Here is an 18,483-nt window from a genome sequence, read left to right as displayed (position 1 = left end):
CCTCTTCCTGGCAGTCCCAACTCCATCACTTGCCTCACCACAATTTCCTCTCTTTCTCCGCAACACATGACCAAACTATTTAAATCTCTTCCCGGCTGCTTCCTTCGCTGCTGTCACAATCTTCACTAACCCCCTGATGTGTCGGTTCCTAATTATGTCCATTCTTGTTACTCCACATATCCATTTCAGCATCCATTCGTGTCCAGTTGTTCCCCTCATCTTGATGTTGCCCAAGTTTCTGCACTGTATAATGAGGCTGGTCTCAACTGTGTTGTAGATTGTTCCTTTCAATTTTTCTATCACGTAACACTCCACTGCACTTCTTCCAATTACTCAAACCAGAGCTCATCTGTTGCTTAATTTCCATTTCTATACTTTCATCTTCTGCCATCGCTGACCCTAGATGCTTGAAACTACTCTATTTCTCCAACTCTTCACCTATAACCTTTACACCTTCAGTCCGATCCTCTCCCCTGGCTCAAACTGACCGTCCATAAATTAGGTCTTTGATCTTCATACCCTTGAGGAGTTTACTTCCTCACTAGTTTTTGCAATCTTGAATGTGTCCCTTTCCTTTGAATAATGTTTTGTTTGGGAAGACTTTGTAGTTCTTAGCTTCTTTTGCATGTTCTTTTCAAACTATGATGTAGCCCAGCTGTGTTTCTTAACCATCACTGTTGGAGGTTGTAAGGTGCTTTCTGTATTTTTGGTACCAGGTGTTTAGCATTATCAGTTGCTATGACATGGCAAACTCCAGAATCTTGGCTCATTCTTCATTTGTGTTTCCAAAACAGCACCTGCCTAGGATAACAACATATCCCGCTCTTTCTCTCCCCACATGCCCATTTAGGTCACCTGCCAACACTATCCTGTCACTGGTTGGTATTGTTTGAATTGCGTTGTACACCTGTTCCCAGAATTCTTGTGTCTCCTCTGGTCCACATCCCCTCTGTGGTGTATAACAGCTATGTTCCACGTTTCGGTCCCAATTTCTGGCATTACTTCGATGCTTCTGCCAGTGAATGTATGATAGCTAAATTTGCTGATGAGACCAAATAAGTAGGAAAGTAAGTTGTCAAAAGGCAGTAGAGGTGCAAAGAAATATAGACAGGTTAAGTGAGTTGGCAAAAATTTAGCTGATGGGAGTATAACGTGGGTAAATGTGAACTTGCTCAATTTGGCAGGAAGAATATAAAAGTAGTATACTATTTAAATGGAAAAAGATTGCAGAAGTCGGTGGTTCAGAGAGGTCTAGGTATCTTTGGTACATGAATCACATGAAGTTAGTATGCCGATACAGCAAGTCACTAGGAAGGCAAATGGATGTTACTGTTATTGCAAGAGGAATGGAATATAAAAGTAGAGTAGTTTTATTACAACTGTACAGGGCCTTTCAGGTGTGAGACCACATCTGGAGTATTGTGTGCAGTTTTTGTCTCCTTATGTAAAAAAATATATAATTGCTTTAGAAGCAGTTCATAGAAGGTTCTCTGGACTCATTCCTGGGATGAGGGGGTTGTCTAATGAAGAAAGGTTGAACAGGTTAGGCCTATACTCATTAGAGTTCAGAAGAATGAGAGTTGATCTTATTGAAACATAAGATCCTGAGGGGACTTAATAGGGTGGATACCCGAAGGGTGTTTTCTCTTGTGGGAGACTGAAACTAGAGGACATAGTTCAAAAATAAGAGGTCTTTTTAAGACAGTAATGAGGAGAAAACTTTTCTCCCAAAGGGTCATTAGTGTGTGGAATTCTCTTCCCCAGAGAGTGGTGGGGGCTGGGTCTCTGAATTTATTTAAGGCAGAGTTAGACAGGTTTTTGTTAAGCAGGGGAGTCGAAGGTTATGGGAGGGGCAGACAGGAAAGCGGAGTTGAGACCACAGCCAGATCAGCCATGATCTTATTGAATGGTGGAGCAAGCTCAAAAGGGCCAAATGGCCTACTTCTGTTCCTATGTCACTGATTCTGTCCACTGCCAGTACTTTGTCCTTCATTTCTTCACGTAGTAGTATTCGATCACCATTTTATTTCCCTAATCTTGTCCTTGGTGGCCCTTCCATTTTGTTTCCTGAAGACCCATGATTTATCTTGTTTTTCTCATCATCAGATCAGTTACCTCATCGCTTTTCCCTGTCAAGCGACCAACATTTGGACTTGCTATTTTGAGTTTGGTCACCTTTTCATCTCTCCTTTGGGCTTTCTTCTTTAGCCACCCTTGCCCATTGGCTTTCCCATTCCTCACAGAGTTCGTGCAGGGACCCTGCTTGCAGTGTAAGCCCTAAAATCAGTGCCATTTCCATTCATATCTCTTTCTGCCTATCCTCTGGAGGAGAAAAAAGGCTTTACTTCCCTTGGAGTCTGGTGGAAAATGGACATTTCTGGGCTGGAGATAGATGTTCTTCAACTTTTTCCAGTGTCTGAATGCATAATTTAGCTGACAGCATATGCTATAACTAATAAACTAGGTCTTGTAGTTACTTATACTGAAGCTTCAAAGGAAAAATGTATTTTTGCGAAAAGTATATAATTGTTATACCTGGTATTATTTTTGCTTTGGTTCATGTTATGATTTTAAAAAATAATTTCACTTACATCCAGTTACGACCCTAAATTCATTTTTTTTTCATATAAGCAGTTAAGAGTTCTGGAGTGTAACAATCTGAATGAGGATTTCCTCTAGGCCTTTTAATTGTGAAACGGAAGTTGAATTCACAAGATTGTAACTGTTCCTGCTGCAGTTCTTCCTATTTTTCACTGAGCATTGGCAATTCAACTTGGTATGAAGCTTAGAGCGAAAGTAGTCTAATGAGGTGGCTGAGAGCCTGGAATCACCTAGAGGTTCAGAATTGTTTGTCGTGTAAAGCACGTACATTTGTACAGAAAGCTGTGGAATATAGACCATCAGCTTTCTTTGTCCCTTTTTCAACCTGCATTAAGTTGAGTCTAGAAACCATCCAGCTATTAGGAAGCCTTCTCAAATTATCAAGTAGTCTGATGCCGAAATCCATTTGATTGTACTTGAGTTCTGTTGCTGGTCATCATCTCCCAGGCTAGCTAAGATAGCTGGCACTCTTTCTAGACTTAGTCTGAAGGATATAATTAACACAGTGTGAAAAGGAATTTGAATTGTTTGGCTTCTTGGAAATGTAGAAATAGTTTGATTACTGGAGGTCCTTGTACAGTATGCATAATCTATGTAGTTCCTTTTTTAGTTGCTGTACCTCTCAATTTGTACTTAATTGAGTAATGTGCTGATTATTCCTCTCAGAAGCTGGAGGATTCATTGATTACTATATATAGAAGATTGGTATAGAAGATTGGCTGTACGTAGACGCCAGCTAAGTTTGAGTTTAAATAGTGGCTATTTGCCCAGTTTAAGTCATGGCATCATTAAGCTGCACACGCTGTTAACATTTGTTAAATGTTTTACAATGCACTTAAGATAGTGTGGAGTTGCCTCTTATCTTCAGCTTGTAACATAGCACAGCTCTGGATGCAGAACTCTTTATGTGTGCATCTGCTCAAAAAAAATTACAGTCCAGGCAATAGTCTGTGCTTCAAAAGCAGGGTTCTAATAATTCTACCAGAGGATTCACTTGTGTACAAATGATCATTATCTGTTGTGCCTAGTCTGTTAGAAGTTGACATTCAGCCCCAATGCAGTTGTTTGAGATGTGACATGGTATAACCTGTTTCCTGTATTTTACAGTATGGATTACATAAATCACGAGATCAGCCCATAAAAAACTGACCCATCCTCTGACCAAGCTCTCCCAGGACATCATTAGCTACACTTAGAAACTTCATTAGCCTTTTTGGGTGTGAAACACAAAGCCGGAAAGCAGATTGATGGCTAATTTTGCTCTCAGCCCGTTTCTTTTCCGTTGAAGTTAAATGGGTTGCCACTATTCTGTTGCCCATTTTGTGCTACAATCCAAGATGAAATTCATCCCAAACCGCTTGAGAATATTTCCTGAGAGCAAAAAAAAAAAATCTGCAGGTCTGTCATTGATTAAAGAGTGGCAAGGAGGGAATGGCAACAGAATATAGATTTTGAGACTGAAAATATAATAAACAAGTTAAACTAAAATAGCATACTATCAGCTGAATAGCGTGGTAGACTTGTTCACAAAAGAATGTGGCTTTCTCCTCACAACCTCAGTGACCTGGTGCTAATAGTGGCTGTGATCCTATTTCAGACTTCATTTCTATTCGGTGAAGTCATGCAGTGTGAGAAATTGAATGCTGCAAGGCTGAGAGTGGACATTAATCTAACACTGCAGGAGACCCTGACTAGGCAAAATTATGAATATGTAATATATCTGGGTACCGTGACTAAATGGTGGCTGCTATGTCAGTATTGATTTGATAACATGATTGAATTTCCCATTCAATTGTGGGTGAGAAGAGTGAGCCTGAGATTAAATTAAATTTAAATAGGAGCAGGAGGAGGCCATTAGGCCCTTCGAGCCTGCTCTGCCATTCGATAAGTCATGGCTGAACTCATTGTGGCCTCATATCCATGTTCCTGTCAGCCCCCATAACTCTTAACTCCCATGTATATCAAAAATCTGTTGAACTCAGCCTTCAATAATTTCAGTGACCCAACCTACATTGCTTTCTGGGAAAGAGAATTCCACATGCTAATGACCCTCAGAGAAAGAAATTTTCCTCATCTTCATCTTAAAAGAGAGACCTTGTATTAAAATGTGTCCCCGAATTCTAGTCTCCTCCGCAAGAAGAAATATCCTCCCAGTATTCAACCTAACAAGTCCCCTCAGGATCTTTTATGTTCAATAATATCACCTCTCATTCTTCTATAGTCCAATGCGTATAAGCCCAATCTGTTCAGCCTTTCTTCATAAATTAAGCCCTTCATCCCAGGAAGGAATCGAGTGAGCCTTCTCTGAACTGCTTCTGATGCAATTATATCCTTTCTTATGTAAGGAGACCAAAGTTGTATGCAGTACTGCAGATGTGATCTCACTGAGGCCATGTACACCTGCAGTAAAACTGCCCTACTTTTATATTCCATTCTCCTTGTAATAAACACCACATCCAATTTGCCTTCCTAAATACTTCCTGTGTCTGCATACTAACTCCTTGTGATTCATGTACCAGGACACCCAGATTCCTCTATTATGATTATAATTGCAAGGGTATGACGACTCAGCTGATTCAAGACTGCAGTGGTTCAAGAAGGCAACTCACCACCACCTTTTCAAGAGCAATTAGGGATGGGCAAGAAATACTGGCCCAGCCAGTGAAGCCCACACCCTGTGAATGAATAATAAAAAATAAAATGAACTGGGAAATTAGGTTAAAGGCTATGACAGTAGAGATGCAGTGGCAAACATTTAAGGCGATATTTCATAGCACTCAGTAAAGATACATTCCGGTGAGAGAGATGCATCATTCGAGGCCATCTAAGAAATTTAAAGATAGAATTGTACATTTTCTCTTTCAATCTGATACTATGACGATTAATGGTAGGTGTGAAAATTGGACAGAATTTAAAAACCAAAGAATGACTCAAAAAATGAGGGAGAGATTAGAGTATGAGAGAAAGCTAGTCAGAAATATAAAAACAGATAGTAAGAGTTTCAACAGGTATTTATAAAGGAATAGAGTTAGATTGGAATGAAAGGGAGTGTTGGCCCTCTAGAGAGTGAGAATGGGGAATTAATAATGGGAAATTAGATGGTAGAAGTGCTAAACAGTTTGTGTCTGTCTTCACCATAGAAGACACAAGTAATATCCCAGATATACTTGTAAATTGGTGAAAGGGAGGGAGGAACTCAAAACCATTAGATTCACCAGGGAAAGAATACTGAGCAAATTGTCAGAACTGAAGTCTGGCAAGTCCCCAGTACCTGATGGCCTGCATCCTAGGGTCTTAAAAGAAGTGGTGGTGAAAATGGTAAATGCATTGTTTGTAATTTTCCACAATTCCCTCTATTTTGGAAAGGTCCCATCAATTAGAAAATAGCAAATGTAGCTCTATTCAAGAAAGGAGGGAGACAGAAAGCAGGAACCTAGAGGCCATTAGCCTAACATCTGTCATAGGGAAAATAAGGGAATCTGTTGCTAAGGAGGTTATAGCGGAACACTTGGAAAATCTTAATGCAATCAGGCAGAGTCAACGTGGTGTTGTGAAAGGGAAATCGTGTTTCACTAATTTATTACAGTTCTTTGAGAAAGTAACAATCAATGTAGATAAAGGGGAAGCTGTGGATGTACTGTACTTAGATTTCCAGAAGGCATTTGACAAGGTGCCACATCAAAGGTTACTACACAAATAAGAACTGGTGGTGTAGGGGGTGACATACTTGCATGGGTAGAGGATTGGTTAGCTAACAGGAAGCAAAGAGTAGGGATAAATGGGTCATTTTTGGGTTGGCAAGCTGTAACTAGTGGAGTGCCACAGGGATCAGTGCTGGGCCCTCAACTGTTTACAATCTATGTCGTGAGAAATGGATGTTTTTTAAATGTTTTGGGGAATATCATGTTATTCTGTGAAACTGTGTGTAAAATTTAACTAAGCTGCGCAGAGATTACTAGGAGACAGGTTGTCTGGGGGAGTTGAAACATGAAAAGGGTAGGAGTTAGGTTTGAAGTACAAGTAAATAGGTTAGATCTAACATTTGCATTTTTGGACAAGTGGAGAGTTTGTCTGAATATCAAAGGGGAGACAGGGATAGCATGAAACATGTTTGTGTCTTGCAGGAGTTCCATAGGTAAATAGAAGGGGGATATTGTATTTTATTGACCCGAAAGCAAAGACAAGATGGAAACATGAAAGACCTTTTATTTGGAAAGATTTGAGTTTCAAAGAGGTGTGAGAACAATGGAACCTGAAATGAAAGGGGGAAAAGGTATTTTAGAGTTACTGTGGAGAGCTTAGGGTAGCTATTTTGGGCTGTAGGTGTTTGAGCTATTGGGCTATTGAGCTGGAGGTGTGAGATGTAGCAGCTGGAGAGAGGATGCAGTTTCAATCAACCATCCAGTCAAGCCAGAAAAGCCTTGGGCTTCAAAAAGTAGTTTTATTCTGAAGTTTGGATTTTCACAGCAAAGTGGAAGAGTTACAGGTCATGTGGATACAGCAGTTTGCCTAGGGTGATATTACTGAACTTTTCAAAGTTAATCATCAATATGGGAGTGTTGCCTGGAAGGTGTTTACTTGTGGGTCTGACCAAATGGAGTGTATTTTTGGGGGAATGCTTTGTAAGACAAAGTTTAACTGTATCTGTAATCGTGTGTGCTTAAGTTTTCTTTTATTCTTGTCAAAAAAAACTTTTACTTTTTAAAATTCCAAAAGTGTTGCTGGACTTCTTACTCCTGAGATCAGTACATCCCCTTCTTGTTTTCAGAATACAAAAAAAGGGCATGGCACATAAGCCAAGATTCCCTCTTGGATTTGGGTTTGTGCAGCAATTAACATCAGCTGTGGTCATAACAAATTCAGTGACTTGGGTGAAGGGACAGAATGTATGGTTGCTAAAGTTGCTGATGATACGAAGGTAGGCAGGTTGTGAAGAGGGCATAAGGAGTCTGCAAAGGGGTACAGATAGGTTAAGTGAGTGGGCAAATATTTGACAGATGGAGTATAACGTGGGAAAATGTGAACTTGTCTACTTTGGCAAGAAGAATAGAAAGGCAGTATGCTATATAAATGGAGAGATACTGTTGAATTCTGCAGTACAGAGGGATCTGGGTGTCCTGTTAACCATTTGAGTTTAGAAGTGTGAGAGGTGATCTTATGGAAACCTATAAGATCCTGAGGGGACTTGACAGGGTGGATGCTGAGAGAATGTTTCCCCTTATGGGATATATTAGAAATAAGGGACACAGTTTAAAAATACAGGGTCTCCCATTTTAGACAGAGATGAGGGGAAATATTTTCTGTCAGAGGGTCGTTGACATGCAAAATTCTTTTCCCCAGAGAGCAGTAGAGACAAGGACATTGAATATTTTTAAGGCTGAGTTTGATTCTTTAATAACAAGGGAGTTAAAGGTTATAGGCGGTAGGCAGGAAAGTAAAGTTGAGGCCACAATCCGATTACCATAATCTTATCAAATGGTGCAACAGGCTCGAGGGGCCTACTCCTCCTAATTCGTATGTTCGTATGTGTTAACTCTATAATCTCTATGCCTTTAATACTTTAATGTATTTAGAAACGTACAGGGCTAAGGGAGACCTTTATGGTCTTTCTGGCCTATCATCAGATTGGAAAAAAAAGTTTTGTACTACTTTATCATCCATACCTATTTGCTTTGGATTCAATGTACTTCGTTTTACATCAGTGCTTGACTTTGCTGCCAGTGGATTTGATGCCAGTTTATTAGTGACGTCACTGCTGGTTGTACATGGAGATTTTCTCTCCTAACAAGTGGAACTCAGTATTTAAAAAATATTGCTGAGTATTAAGGAAACCGGTTTTCCTTAGGATACCCCAGATATCTGTACCACTGAAGCTTATATGCTGTGACATTTTGTGACCTCAATTAATAATGCTCCTTTCTTTCCTAGGAATGTTAACTATAACAGACTTCATAAACATACTGCACAGATACTACAAGTCACCCATGGTAAGTGCTTTCGGTTGTCAATGTTAAAATCTTTGGAGACAAAGTAAGTGAATTGTGTGAAAAAAGCAACTCTAGTTCATACAGATAATTTTAGGGTTGTCTAAAGGAAATTTCCATGACCTATCTAATTAGTACTCACTATTAAATAGCACTACCACGGAAAAAACACATCTGTTAGATTCAATCCATTCAATCCCAGCAACAACAACTGCAACTTGCATTTATCTCACTCTTTTGACAGAGTGAATGCACCAAGGGGCGTAAAACCTCGATGCGCAAATAGCATATTGCTGTCGTCCATGGTTTCAAAGTGTGCGGGGGACAAAAGTGAAGGGCAAGGAGAGAGAAAAACTCTTGTTCCTTTGAGAAAATCAAAGGACTTTCCACTACTCTTGCTGTATACAAGGTCAGATTACCCCTTTTCTTCTTCTTGGTAGAAGGCCTCTTGTTTCCCACACTTGGAACAGCAGATTCTGAGATCATTTTTCAGCTTGTTTCTTGAAGGAAGTCTCTGTATCAGGGTTATTTGGGTATCGGCTGTAAAGGTGAGTTTAAATCAATATAACAGAAGCAGGGGAAAAAAGAGGAGAAAGCACAAAGGAAGATGGTTGTTGGAGGTCAGTCATCTCAGCTCCTGGACATCACTGCAGGAGTTCCTCAGGGTAATGTCCTCAGCCCAACCATCTTCAGCTGCTTCATCAGTGACCTGCCTTCCATCATAAGGTCAGAAATGGGGGTGTTCGCTAATGATTGCACAATGTTCAGCACCATTCGTGACTCCTCAGATACTGAAGCAGCCCATGTCCCAATGCAGCAAGACCTGAACAATATCCAGGCTTGGGCTGACAAGTGGCAAGTAACATTCGTGCCACACAAGTGCCAGGCAATGATCATCTCCAATAAGAGAATCTAACCATCACCCCTTGACGTTCAATGGCATCACCGTCACTGAATCCCCCACTATCATCCTGGGGGCTACCATTGACTTGAAACTGAACTGGACTAGACATATAAATACTGTGGCTACAAGAGCAGGTCAGAGGCCAGGAATCCTGCAACAAGTAACTCGCCTCCTGATTCTCCAAAGCCTGCCCACCATCTACAAGGCACAAGCTAGGAGTGTAATGGAATACTCCTCACTTGCCTGGATGAGTGCAGCTCCCACAACACTCAAGAAGCTTGACACCATCCAGGACAAAGCAGCCCACTTGATTGGCACCACATCTACAAACATTCACTCCCTTCACCACCGATGCACAGTAGCAGCAGTGTGTACCACTTACAAGATGCACTGCAGGAATTCACCATGGCTCCTTCGACAGCACTTTCCAAACCCACAACCACTACCATCTAGAAGGACAAGGGCAGCAGATTGATGGGAACGCCACTGCCTGGTTCCTCTCCAAGTCACTCACCGCCTTGACTTGGATATATATTTCCTTTACTTCACAGTCGCTGGGTCAAAATTGTGGAACTCCCTTGCATTGTGGGTGTATCTATATCACATGGACTGCAGCATTTCAAGAAGGCAGCTCACTACCACCTTCTGAAGGGCAACAAGGAATGGATATTAAATGCTGGCCCAGTCAGCGAAGCCCACATCCTGTAAATGAATTTTTTTTAAAAACAATTTTTTAAAGGCTGTTGGAGGAGAATGTGAGCTCTGGTCCTACGGTTAATGAGCAGATCAAAGGAAAGTTGATAGCAATTAAATAAATAAGATAATTTAAAAATATTAAATATTGTTGAGAAAAGACACATGCTGCCGAAGGTTTTTGTCTTGCATTCATCAGGACAGACCCAAGAAGGCCATATTGCAAAGGCAGCAGCCTTTACTTCATGAGAAAAGAGTGCTGATTGATTGGCAAGTTGACTCTGGTGGAGGTGTTGCCATGGAGAATGCACCAGGGAACCATTGTCCTCCACACTTCTGATTAATTTTAAAAAGGTGTAATGCCTGGACGACTTTATGCCCACAGAGGTCAGGTCCCTGCAAATGAATATATGTAGCTCCTAGCAAGTGTAGGTGAGCCACACTGCGAGCCTGACTTGGAGTTATGATGATCTTAAATTGGTTGTTAGTGTAACTCTTGGCACACTTGGGATTGTTCGGCAAGTGCTGTCCAATCACAGAAACACATCTAATGTCAGACATTATGTTCTGAGTTTTGCAAGCATGGGCTGATTGAGTATGGTTGATACTTTTCCCATTGCGAGTAGCTGAAGGAATGTGCTGTTTGATATGCTCCGCCAATGTTGGGACGTATGCCCTACATACCTGGCTTCACACCGGCACTGAAATTCATATACCATATTACTCGTTTGTGTGGTAGGCAGAATAACTTTGGCTTGACAGCAGCACCCTGCATAGTAGCAAAGTGAATAGCAAGCTTCACCTGTTCAAATTTTTGAGATATTTGACCCTTCCAGAGTAATTTGAGGTAGACAGGGCACTTTTCAGGTCTGAAAGTGATGGCGCTAGACCCATTGTGAGTATACGCTAAACAACAAGCAATGATCTGATCAGGATATCCATTATCCTGCAGGATAGCCCTATTTTAGCATCAAGCTTACACGGTGATCAAATGGTCTGGGCCCTATTTATGGGATTACTAATAAGGCCAAGCTAAATGTGTGGAGCTGTAGGAATTCCAACACGTATATTGACCAGTGAAGGTAGGCTCATGGTCGACAGTAGACAGAGAACCCGTTAGCAAATTTCTCAACTAACATGTTGAGAAAAATGGGCTTGTTACACTGCTCCATTTCAAAGGTGAATTTAAGCACAGGATGGAGCAAATTAAGGTATGTAAGGAAATTCTTTCATACCAATCAGCAACCTTTTCTCATGCAGTATAAATTGTTGCTCCCTTTGAAATTTGGCATTCTTGCATCTGTCCTGATGAGTGTAAAATGAAAAGCTTCCAAAGCATGTCCCTTTACTCAGAAATACTCAAGTTCTGTACTACCAAGTGACGATTAAAAATATTAAGCTGTCGGAACGCAAAAGGAGTAATTACCAAACCAAGGGAACCCAAACTAAAATGTATCTATATTAATTGACAGAGCATAAGAAACCCAAGTCAAAGCAGTCTGAAAGTGGCAACCCCCTACCCCCATCCACCACTTTAAATGTTCACTGCCCCCACCACCAGCACATAGCAGTGTGTATCATCTACAAGATGCACTGCAGCAGTTTTCCAAGCCTCCTTCAATAGCATCATCCAAACCTGTGACCTTCACCTGGGACAAGGACAGCAGGTGCATGGGAACACCACCACCTGAAAGTTCCCTTCCAAGTCCCACACCATCCTTACTTGGTATGGCTGTTTGGTCAAAGTCCTGGAACCCCCTCCCTAACAGCAATGGGGTGTACCTACACCACATGGACTGCAGCAGTTCAACAAGGTGACTCACTGCCACCTTCTCATGGGCAATAGATACCAACTTTGCCAGTGACACTCATATTCCTACTTCTGCTGGTCCTATGTCATAATGCATGCAATTGTGGTACTGAAAGCCACAAGTTGAATTTCATAGGGTATCACCCAGCAAGGACCAAGAATGTCATGAGAGCAAAATAAGACAGCTGGTGCTGCAGTCAGGACAATGTCTAGCCAAATGATTGGACCTCCCATTCAGGCAGTCAATACAAATTTTGATGCATGGGTCTATCAAAAAATTGACCACAGCCATGTTTTGAAAACAGATCGCTGGAAAAGAAAAAAAAATGGTGAAATAATCAACAAAAGCTTTTTATTTCTGGCTCAACATCTTATATGAAACATAACCATTTTGTGCATTGACAAGAGGTGGCCTGTAGGCTGACAGCTGAACTAATTATCTAAATCGCTATGCCTCATTAAAGTATGGTTTATGTATGAGAATCCCCTTGAAATAGAAGGCAGCATTTTTTTGACACTCTACAAGTTTTAAAAAGACCTAGTTCCTCAAGATATGTACAGATAAAAACATCACTCTTCTCAATGACAAACTATTAAGCAGTTTCAAAGTAATTCTGGGTAAACATTTTGTTCACAGTTCTGTTGTTCAAATTCAGCTTTTCCCCATGCACAAGTGTTTTCAAAGTTGAGCCAGTAGTGATACGTTTCACCCCCTGAATAAGCAGGAAGTGAATTTGAGCTGTAGACTAGGAATTTGAGCTCATGATGTGAACTGTTACTCCATTGACATACTGAAAGCTCTGTATTGTCAGAGGTGTCGCCATTTAAATGAGACATTAAACCGAAATCCTGTCGTCTTTCAGTCAGATCACAAGGCATGGTGTCAATGAGAGAGAGAAGTCCAAATGGGAGGAAAGGTCTTAGTCACACAAAGCCCCATACAAAGGGCAGGAAAACACTCATTGAAATTCCATTCTGACCGAAGTTAAGACTTTTGGATTTCCTAGCTAGATAGGAAGCTTCTCATTGAAACGTAGAGTCAAGTAGAAGAGGGGTTGGGGTGGTGGGAAGGTGGGGGGCGGGAAGTGGTAGTGGTGGGGAGTCGCATGTGGGGTGGTAAATGGTGGTTGTGGGGGAAGTCCCACGTGGGGATTGGGGAGGTAATGGAGAGGGAGCCCTGTGAGGGTTTGGGGGAAGTCAGTAGTTACCCAGAAGCTTGAAGTGGTTTTCATTCTTTTAACTTTTCCTGGATAACTATTACTGTATCACAGTTGGAAACATCCAAAGTTTGCAATTTAAATCACGTTCTCGGGTGGTTCCAAGGAAGTTAGAACTTCCTGGGCAATTTCCGGGGTGGGGGGTGTGTGTTCCCCAGTGCATCTCTGGGGTACCTCCCCCCGAGGTACACTGCCTGAGAGCTCGGAAGTTACGGCCCATAGTCACTGATCCTGCACAGAACTGGGGCAGGGTTTTGAGTCAGGAGCCTGACATCAGGGTCAAATGAGTGTCACGATCCCACAAGGTGTGGGAAGCAGTCACCCTGCAATGCCTTTCCCTGAACTCACCAACTCGTGGCCAGAGGGTGGGTTCATGAAGCTGGAGGGCCAAAGGGAGATAAAGCCTGCAGTTCAGGTAAGGGAGAGTAAGAGGGTGCCCTGATCTTTGAGATGCCTTACCTCCAAATTTAAATTTCTAACTTTAAAAATTGAATCAGCAGCCCAGCCACCATTGTTGGGGGAATCCCTCCCGCTACAGCCGCAGCAGTGACCTGGCAGGCAAGGAGGGTCTCGAAGCCTGCCTGGAGTGCTGGACCCCCGGTCTGGCTTTGGGAGGCTGGCTCCAAGTAGCTGGCCTAATCCATGACGCTTCAGGGTACCAAGCACCAATTGCTTTCACGTAACATAAGCTTTCATAATTTTGTGGACATGCTGTACGAATCATCTTGGGGGTAGCATTTCACCCTATAAAAATTTAAAGCTCCTGTGTTTAATGAAGATTTAGAAATCAGAACTATGGTTTGTGCTGTTTTATTACTGTTTGCCCCATGGCTAATTCTACCCCTGTAATTTCCTCCAACTCTCATTGTTGCATCATTGATTATATTTTATGAGCTGGAGGATTGACTGCCATATTAGATTTTGGAGACCAGGCAAGGAGCAGGAATAACAGGATCAGACTGAGAGCAAAGTGGAAGACTAAATCAGGAGCACAGAAGAGTTCAGGAGAGAGAGCCTAGGCCAAAAGCAAACACAGCCAATAAGAGAATAGAATAGGTGATTTTACTCCCCAGAGTTGCAAGCTTCAATGTCTGCATCTTTGTCTTTCCTAGATTAAAAACTTAAATTTGTGCATTTTTGGATGCATTTATTCTGCTTTCTTTCTCCATTCTTTATTTCTCTCGTGTGTGATCTCTTTCTCATGTACTCTCTCCCATTTTTTTTCCCACTTTCTTTCTCCTGTCTTTTTATCACAGAATCATATAGTGCAGATGGAGGCCATTCTCCCCATCATGTCCATGCTGGCTCTTTGTAAGAGATGTCCAATCAGCTCATCTGTTTTCTATTCCTCACTCTCTGTCTATCTCTTGTGTGTTCTCTGTAATTCAGTGTATGTTTCTGTTTTGTTCATTCTATTTATGTAAATCAGGGAAGCCAGTCAGTCAGTTTATATACAGTAAGGTTGCACAAACAGCAATAAGATAATGGTCAGATGATCTGTGATTATGGTTGAGGATTAATTATTGACCAGGAGTCTATATAACTATGTAAGGAGATGGTGCTGTAAAAACAGAACATTAAAATGCACTGATCTTTTAAAATTAGAAATTATTTCACTTTCTGGAGAAATCCAAACATTCATTTCTTTCCTTTGATCCTGCAGTATTTTGTGATTTGCTTGGTGATTAGAAACATTTGATTCCTAATCTTATGCAAATATTCAGGTACATATTCTGATTATTTTGTCTACTTGTTTCTAGCAAATGCAATATCTTGAAAGAAACTGCAGAGCTTAAATAAAATTGCTATTATTTAGAATCATAGAATGGTCACAGCACAGAAGGAGGCCATTCGGTCTGTGCTGTCTAGTCCAAGTTTAAATTAACTTTTTATATTTGAATCAAATGTGTCAGATTGGACTGATCGCTTGAACCTAGGTTGTTCAAACCGACAAACAGATTTTGCCCTTTCATTTCTTCACATTCATTTCTATTTGCCATCAAATAGAAGAAAATAAATACTGTTGACTGAAATCTTTGGGGTTGCTTAAATAATAGATTACGATTTCTCCATTGCAGGTGCAAATTTATGAGTTGGAGGAGCACAAGATTGAATCATGGAGAGGTAAGAATAACATACTAATTTATTTTTGACTCCTCACAGCCTGTCTGACACTTCACCCAAAAAGGCCATTATTCATTTTTGTACAGTCATAGTGATTCCTGGTAGGCATTCTAACTATGGAGAATACCATAGCTGACCTGGATCCTCTTCATATATCTGCACTTTGGAGTACTGTGATCGTGAGCAAAATTCTGTCCTTTTTTTCCCTCCTCTTTCCAAATTCAGAGTTGTTGCATTCAACTATAGCGCTGCTGCTGGCTTGGCTGAAGTAAGTGAATTTGATGTAGATCTGGAAAAAACTAAGGACCTTCCTAATTTTCATGGCTCATAAGCATTAGATTTTCCTCTGAGCCATCTGGACTGCTGCCACACTATTAATTTGTATTCAATATTTTGTGAGCTTATTGATTAATGCATACTTCTCTCAAATATTCTGCTGAGTCTGGCATTTGTAGGGTACAATTAAAATTGCTTTGAAAAGTCTATTTATCTTGTTATTGTATCAGTCATGTTTAAGAGAAGGTACTACTCTGCCATGCATTTTTTTGCCCATCCATTTTACAAGTTTTGCACTCGAGGTTCTGGAACACTGACACAGAATCTAGAATGTCCGTGACCACTGTGATCAGATTAAACTCTGACCTTGCCAATTGTTTACTTAGTAACAGCCAGATTCAAAGGGACATAGTATCACCTTAGAAGAATGGCACTTCCTGCATTAAATGATCCCCGCAGCAGTGCTGAAGACTTGTGCTCTAGAATTAGCTGTTCCTCTAGCCAAGCTTTTCAATACACTGCCCAGGTATGTCCTGTCCACAAAAAGCAGGACAAATCCAATCCAGCCAATTACCACACCAGCAGCCTACTCTTGATGATCAGCAGAGTGATGAAAGGTGTCATCAAAAGAGCTATCAAGCAGCACTTATTGGCCAACAACCTGCTCACCAATGGAAAGGAACATTTGCGCCAAACAAGTAATAGACTAAGAGAAAGTCTAACCTTTATGACCAGGTGAGAAGGGGTGAACTGGCTCCTCCTCCACGGTTGGTCCTAACAGAGGTTTCAGTTTATCTTTAACGAAATTACCCTTTTCCAAATCAGAATGTATTTATCTATTTAAGTTGTGAGAAATAAGGAGCCAATAAAACAAGGTTTTATTGAGCCAAAGAGCAAATTTATTAACTACGACCCAAGGAAAAATAATAATAACGCAGCATCAAGTATTTGGCCCTCATGCAGTCAATAGCGTCCCCACACACGGGTGTCAGAAGTAATGGGAGTTAGAGTCCAATTTTTTAAAAAGGTAAAAGAATAGTTAAGTGTCCTTTGATTGTCCTTGAGGCGTAGATTTTAAACATTGCAGCCAATTTAGGTTAGCTGGTTTCTTGGATGCGGTTACATTTAGAAGATGCTGCAATTATGATGAGATCTCAGTTTACTGGCAGAGTTGGCTTCTCAATTCAGGTGACATGCTTATTCCAAAAGAGAGTGAGTGAGCAGCCCTCCGCTTGTTTCCTCTGCTGAAGACTTTCTAGATACCGCTTGTCACTTGCAACCTCTATATAGTGGCTGGCAGCCTTGCCTTCAAATACTTCACCTATTGTGTATTTCCAAGAGGTTTTGGGTGGGTCTGTCTATGACAACCATTGTTTTAACATCCAGGATGTTGATCGGAGGATTGAGCAACTATAATCCCATTGAATGGGAGGTGGATTGATTCTCTTATTCTCTGGCACTTGTGTGGTGTGAATGTTACTTGCCACTAAGCCCAAGCCAGAATGTTGTCCAGTTCTTACTGCTAGGAAGGTGTGTGTGTGTGTGTGAAGAGAGCGATTTAGTTGAGGTGGCTGTGTGAGAAAGATGTCCTGAGACCATCTCTGCTGAGAAAAGTTGTGAATTTGAAGCAGCCATCCACTTTCAAGCCAGAAAAGTCTCTGTTCCTTTCCTTTTTGAATTTCCACAGCAGAGTGGAAGAGAGTAAGGTCATGTGGCATACTTTATTAAAGTAGCAGCAGTTTTTGCCTTTGGTAACATTACTGGTTTTTTATGGTTAAATATCTCTAAGGGTGCTGTTGCCAAGCAGTTTACATGTATTCTGACCAAGTAGGACTTTCAACTGTGCAGTTTTAATCTCGTGTGTGTAAAGCTTTTTTTCTCATTACTCTTTTGAATTTTAAAATCCTATAAGTATTACTGGGATTTTATGCTTCTGGGATCAGTAGGTTTCCCCTTGTTTTTCAAAATGCAAAAACAGAAGTTATGATCAATAAGACAAGTTTCCCTCTGGGATTTGGCTTGCTCAGCGAATAACGTTGGCTACAGTCTTAACATGTCACCTGGGCACAGACTGCTTCAGAATCTGAGGAGCCACGAACGGTGCTGAACATTGTGCAATCATCAGCAAACATCCCCACTTCTGACCTTATAATGGAGGGAAGGTAATTGATGAGACAGCTGAAGATGGTTGGGCCTCGGACACTCTACCCTGGGGAACTCTTGCAGTTATGTCCTGGAACTAATATTGACCTCCAGCAACCGCAACCATCTTCCTTTGTGCTAGGTATGACTCCAACCAGTGGAGCATTTTCCCCCTGATTCCCATTGACTCCAGTTTTGCTAGGGCTCCTTGATACCACACTTGGTCAAATGCTGCCTTGATGTCAAGGGCAGTCCCTCTAACCTCGCTACAATTCATACATTTGTTTCCTTAAATGATATCTGACATTGAGCATAGGCAATTTCTATACAGATTGTCTCACCTTTCATATTTCCATGCCACTGAAAGTCCAATAAATTTCAAATTCCACCTATGAGCACAGAGGAAAAAAATTATCATGTTAAAACTGGACAGCTGTTTTTTTTTTTGTCCAAGATGTTCATCATGCCATTTCCCTTGTTTGTAATTTTAAATATCTAAACCTCAACATTACCAATGGAAATCTGAACTTGGAGTTAATATTTATCTCAAACCTGTCACTGTCAGTATGAATGGTTATCAACTACCCTGCAGTTCCCAGGATAACACAATAGATTTGCTAGAAATGTATTAATTGTGCATCAGCCCATGAACAATTATCACACTTTGTTATCGATATGAAAAAGTATCTTAAGGTGCTGGCGTTTCCAATGTCCAGCCTGGAACTTTTAAAA

The 18,483-nt window shown here is 41.0% G+C and overlaps 1 protein-coding gene across 6 annotated transcripts in view; it reads left to right on the top strand.

Annotated features, from left to right (window-relative positions):
- LOC144676534 (5'-AMP-activated protein kinase subunit gamma-2-like) overlaps positions 1-18,483 on the top strand; it is a 462,890-nt gene that overhangs the window by 400,418 nt on the left and 43,989 nt on the right. For all 6 annotated transcript variants that reach the window (XM_078536951.1, XM_078536934.1, XM_078536942.1 and 3 more), the window contains 2 exons: positions 8,530-8,588; positions 15,288-15,333. In XM_078536951.1, coding sequence (XP_078393077.1) covers positions 8,530-8,588; positions 15,288-15,333 — 105 coding nt within the window. The remainder of the gene's footprint in view (positions 1-8,529; positions 8,589-15,287; positions 15,334-18,483) is intronic.

Source organism: Cetorhinus maximus, chromosome 3, assembly GCF_964194155.1.
Source record: "Cetorhinus maximus chromosome 3, sCetMax3.hap1.1, whole genome shotgun sequence".
Classification (NCBI taxonomy): domain Eukaryota; kingdom Metazoa; phylum Chordata; class Chondrichthyes; order Lamniformes; family Cetorhinidae; genus Cetorhinus; species Cetorhinus maximus.
This window is presented reverse-complemented; position numbering and strand designations above follow the sequence as displayed.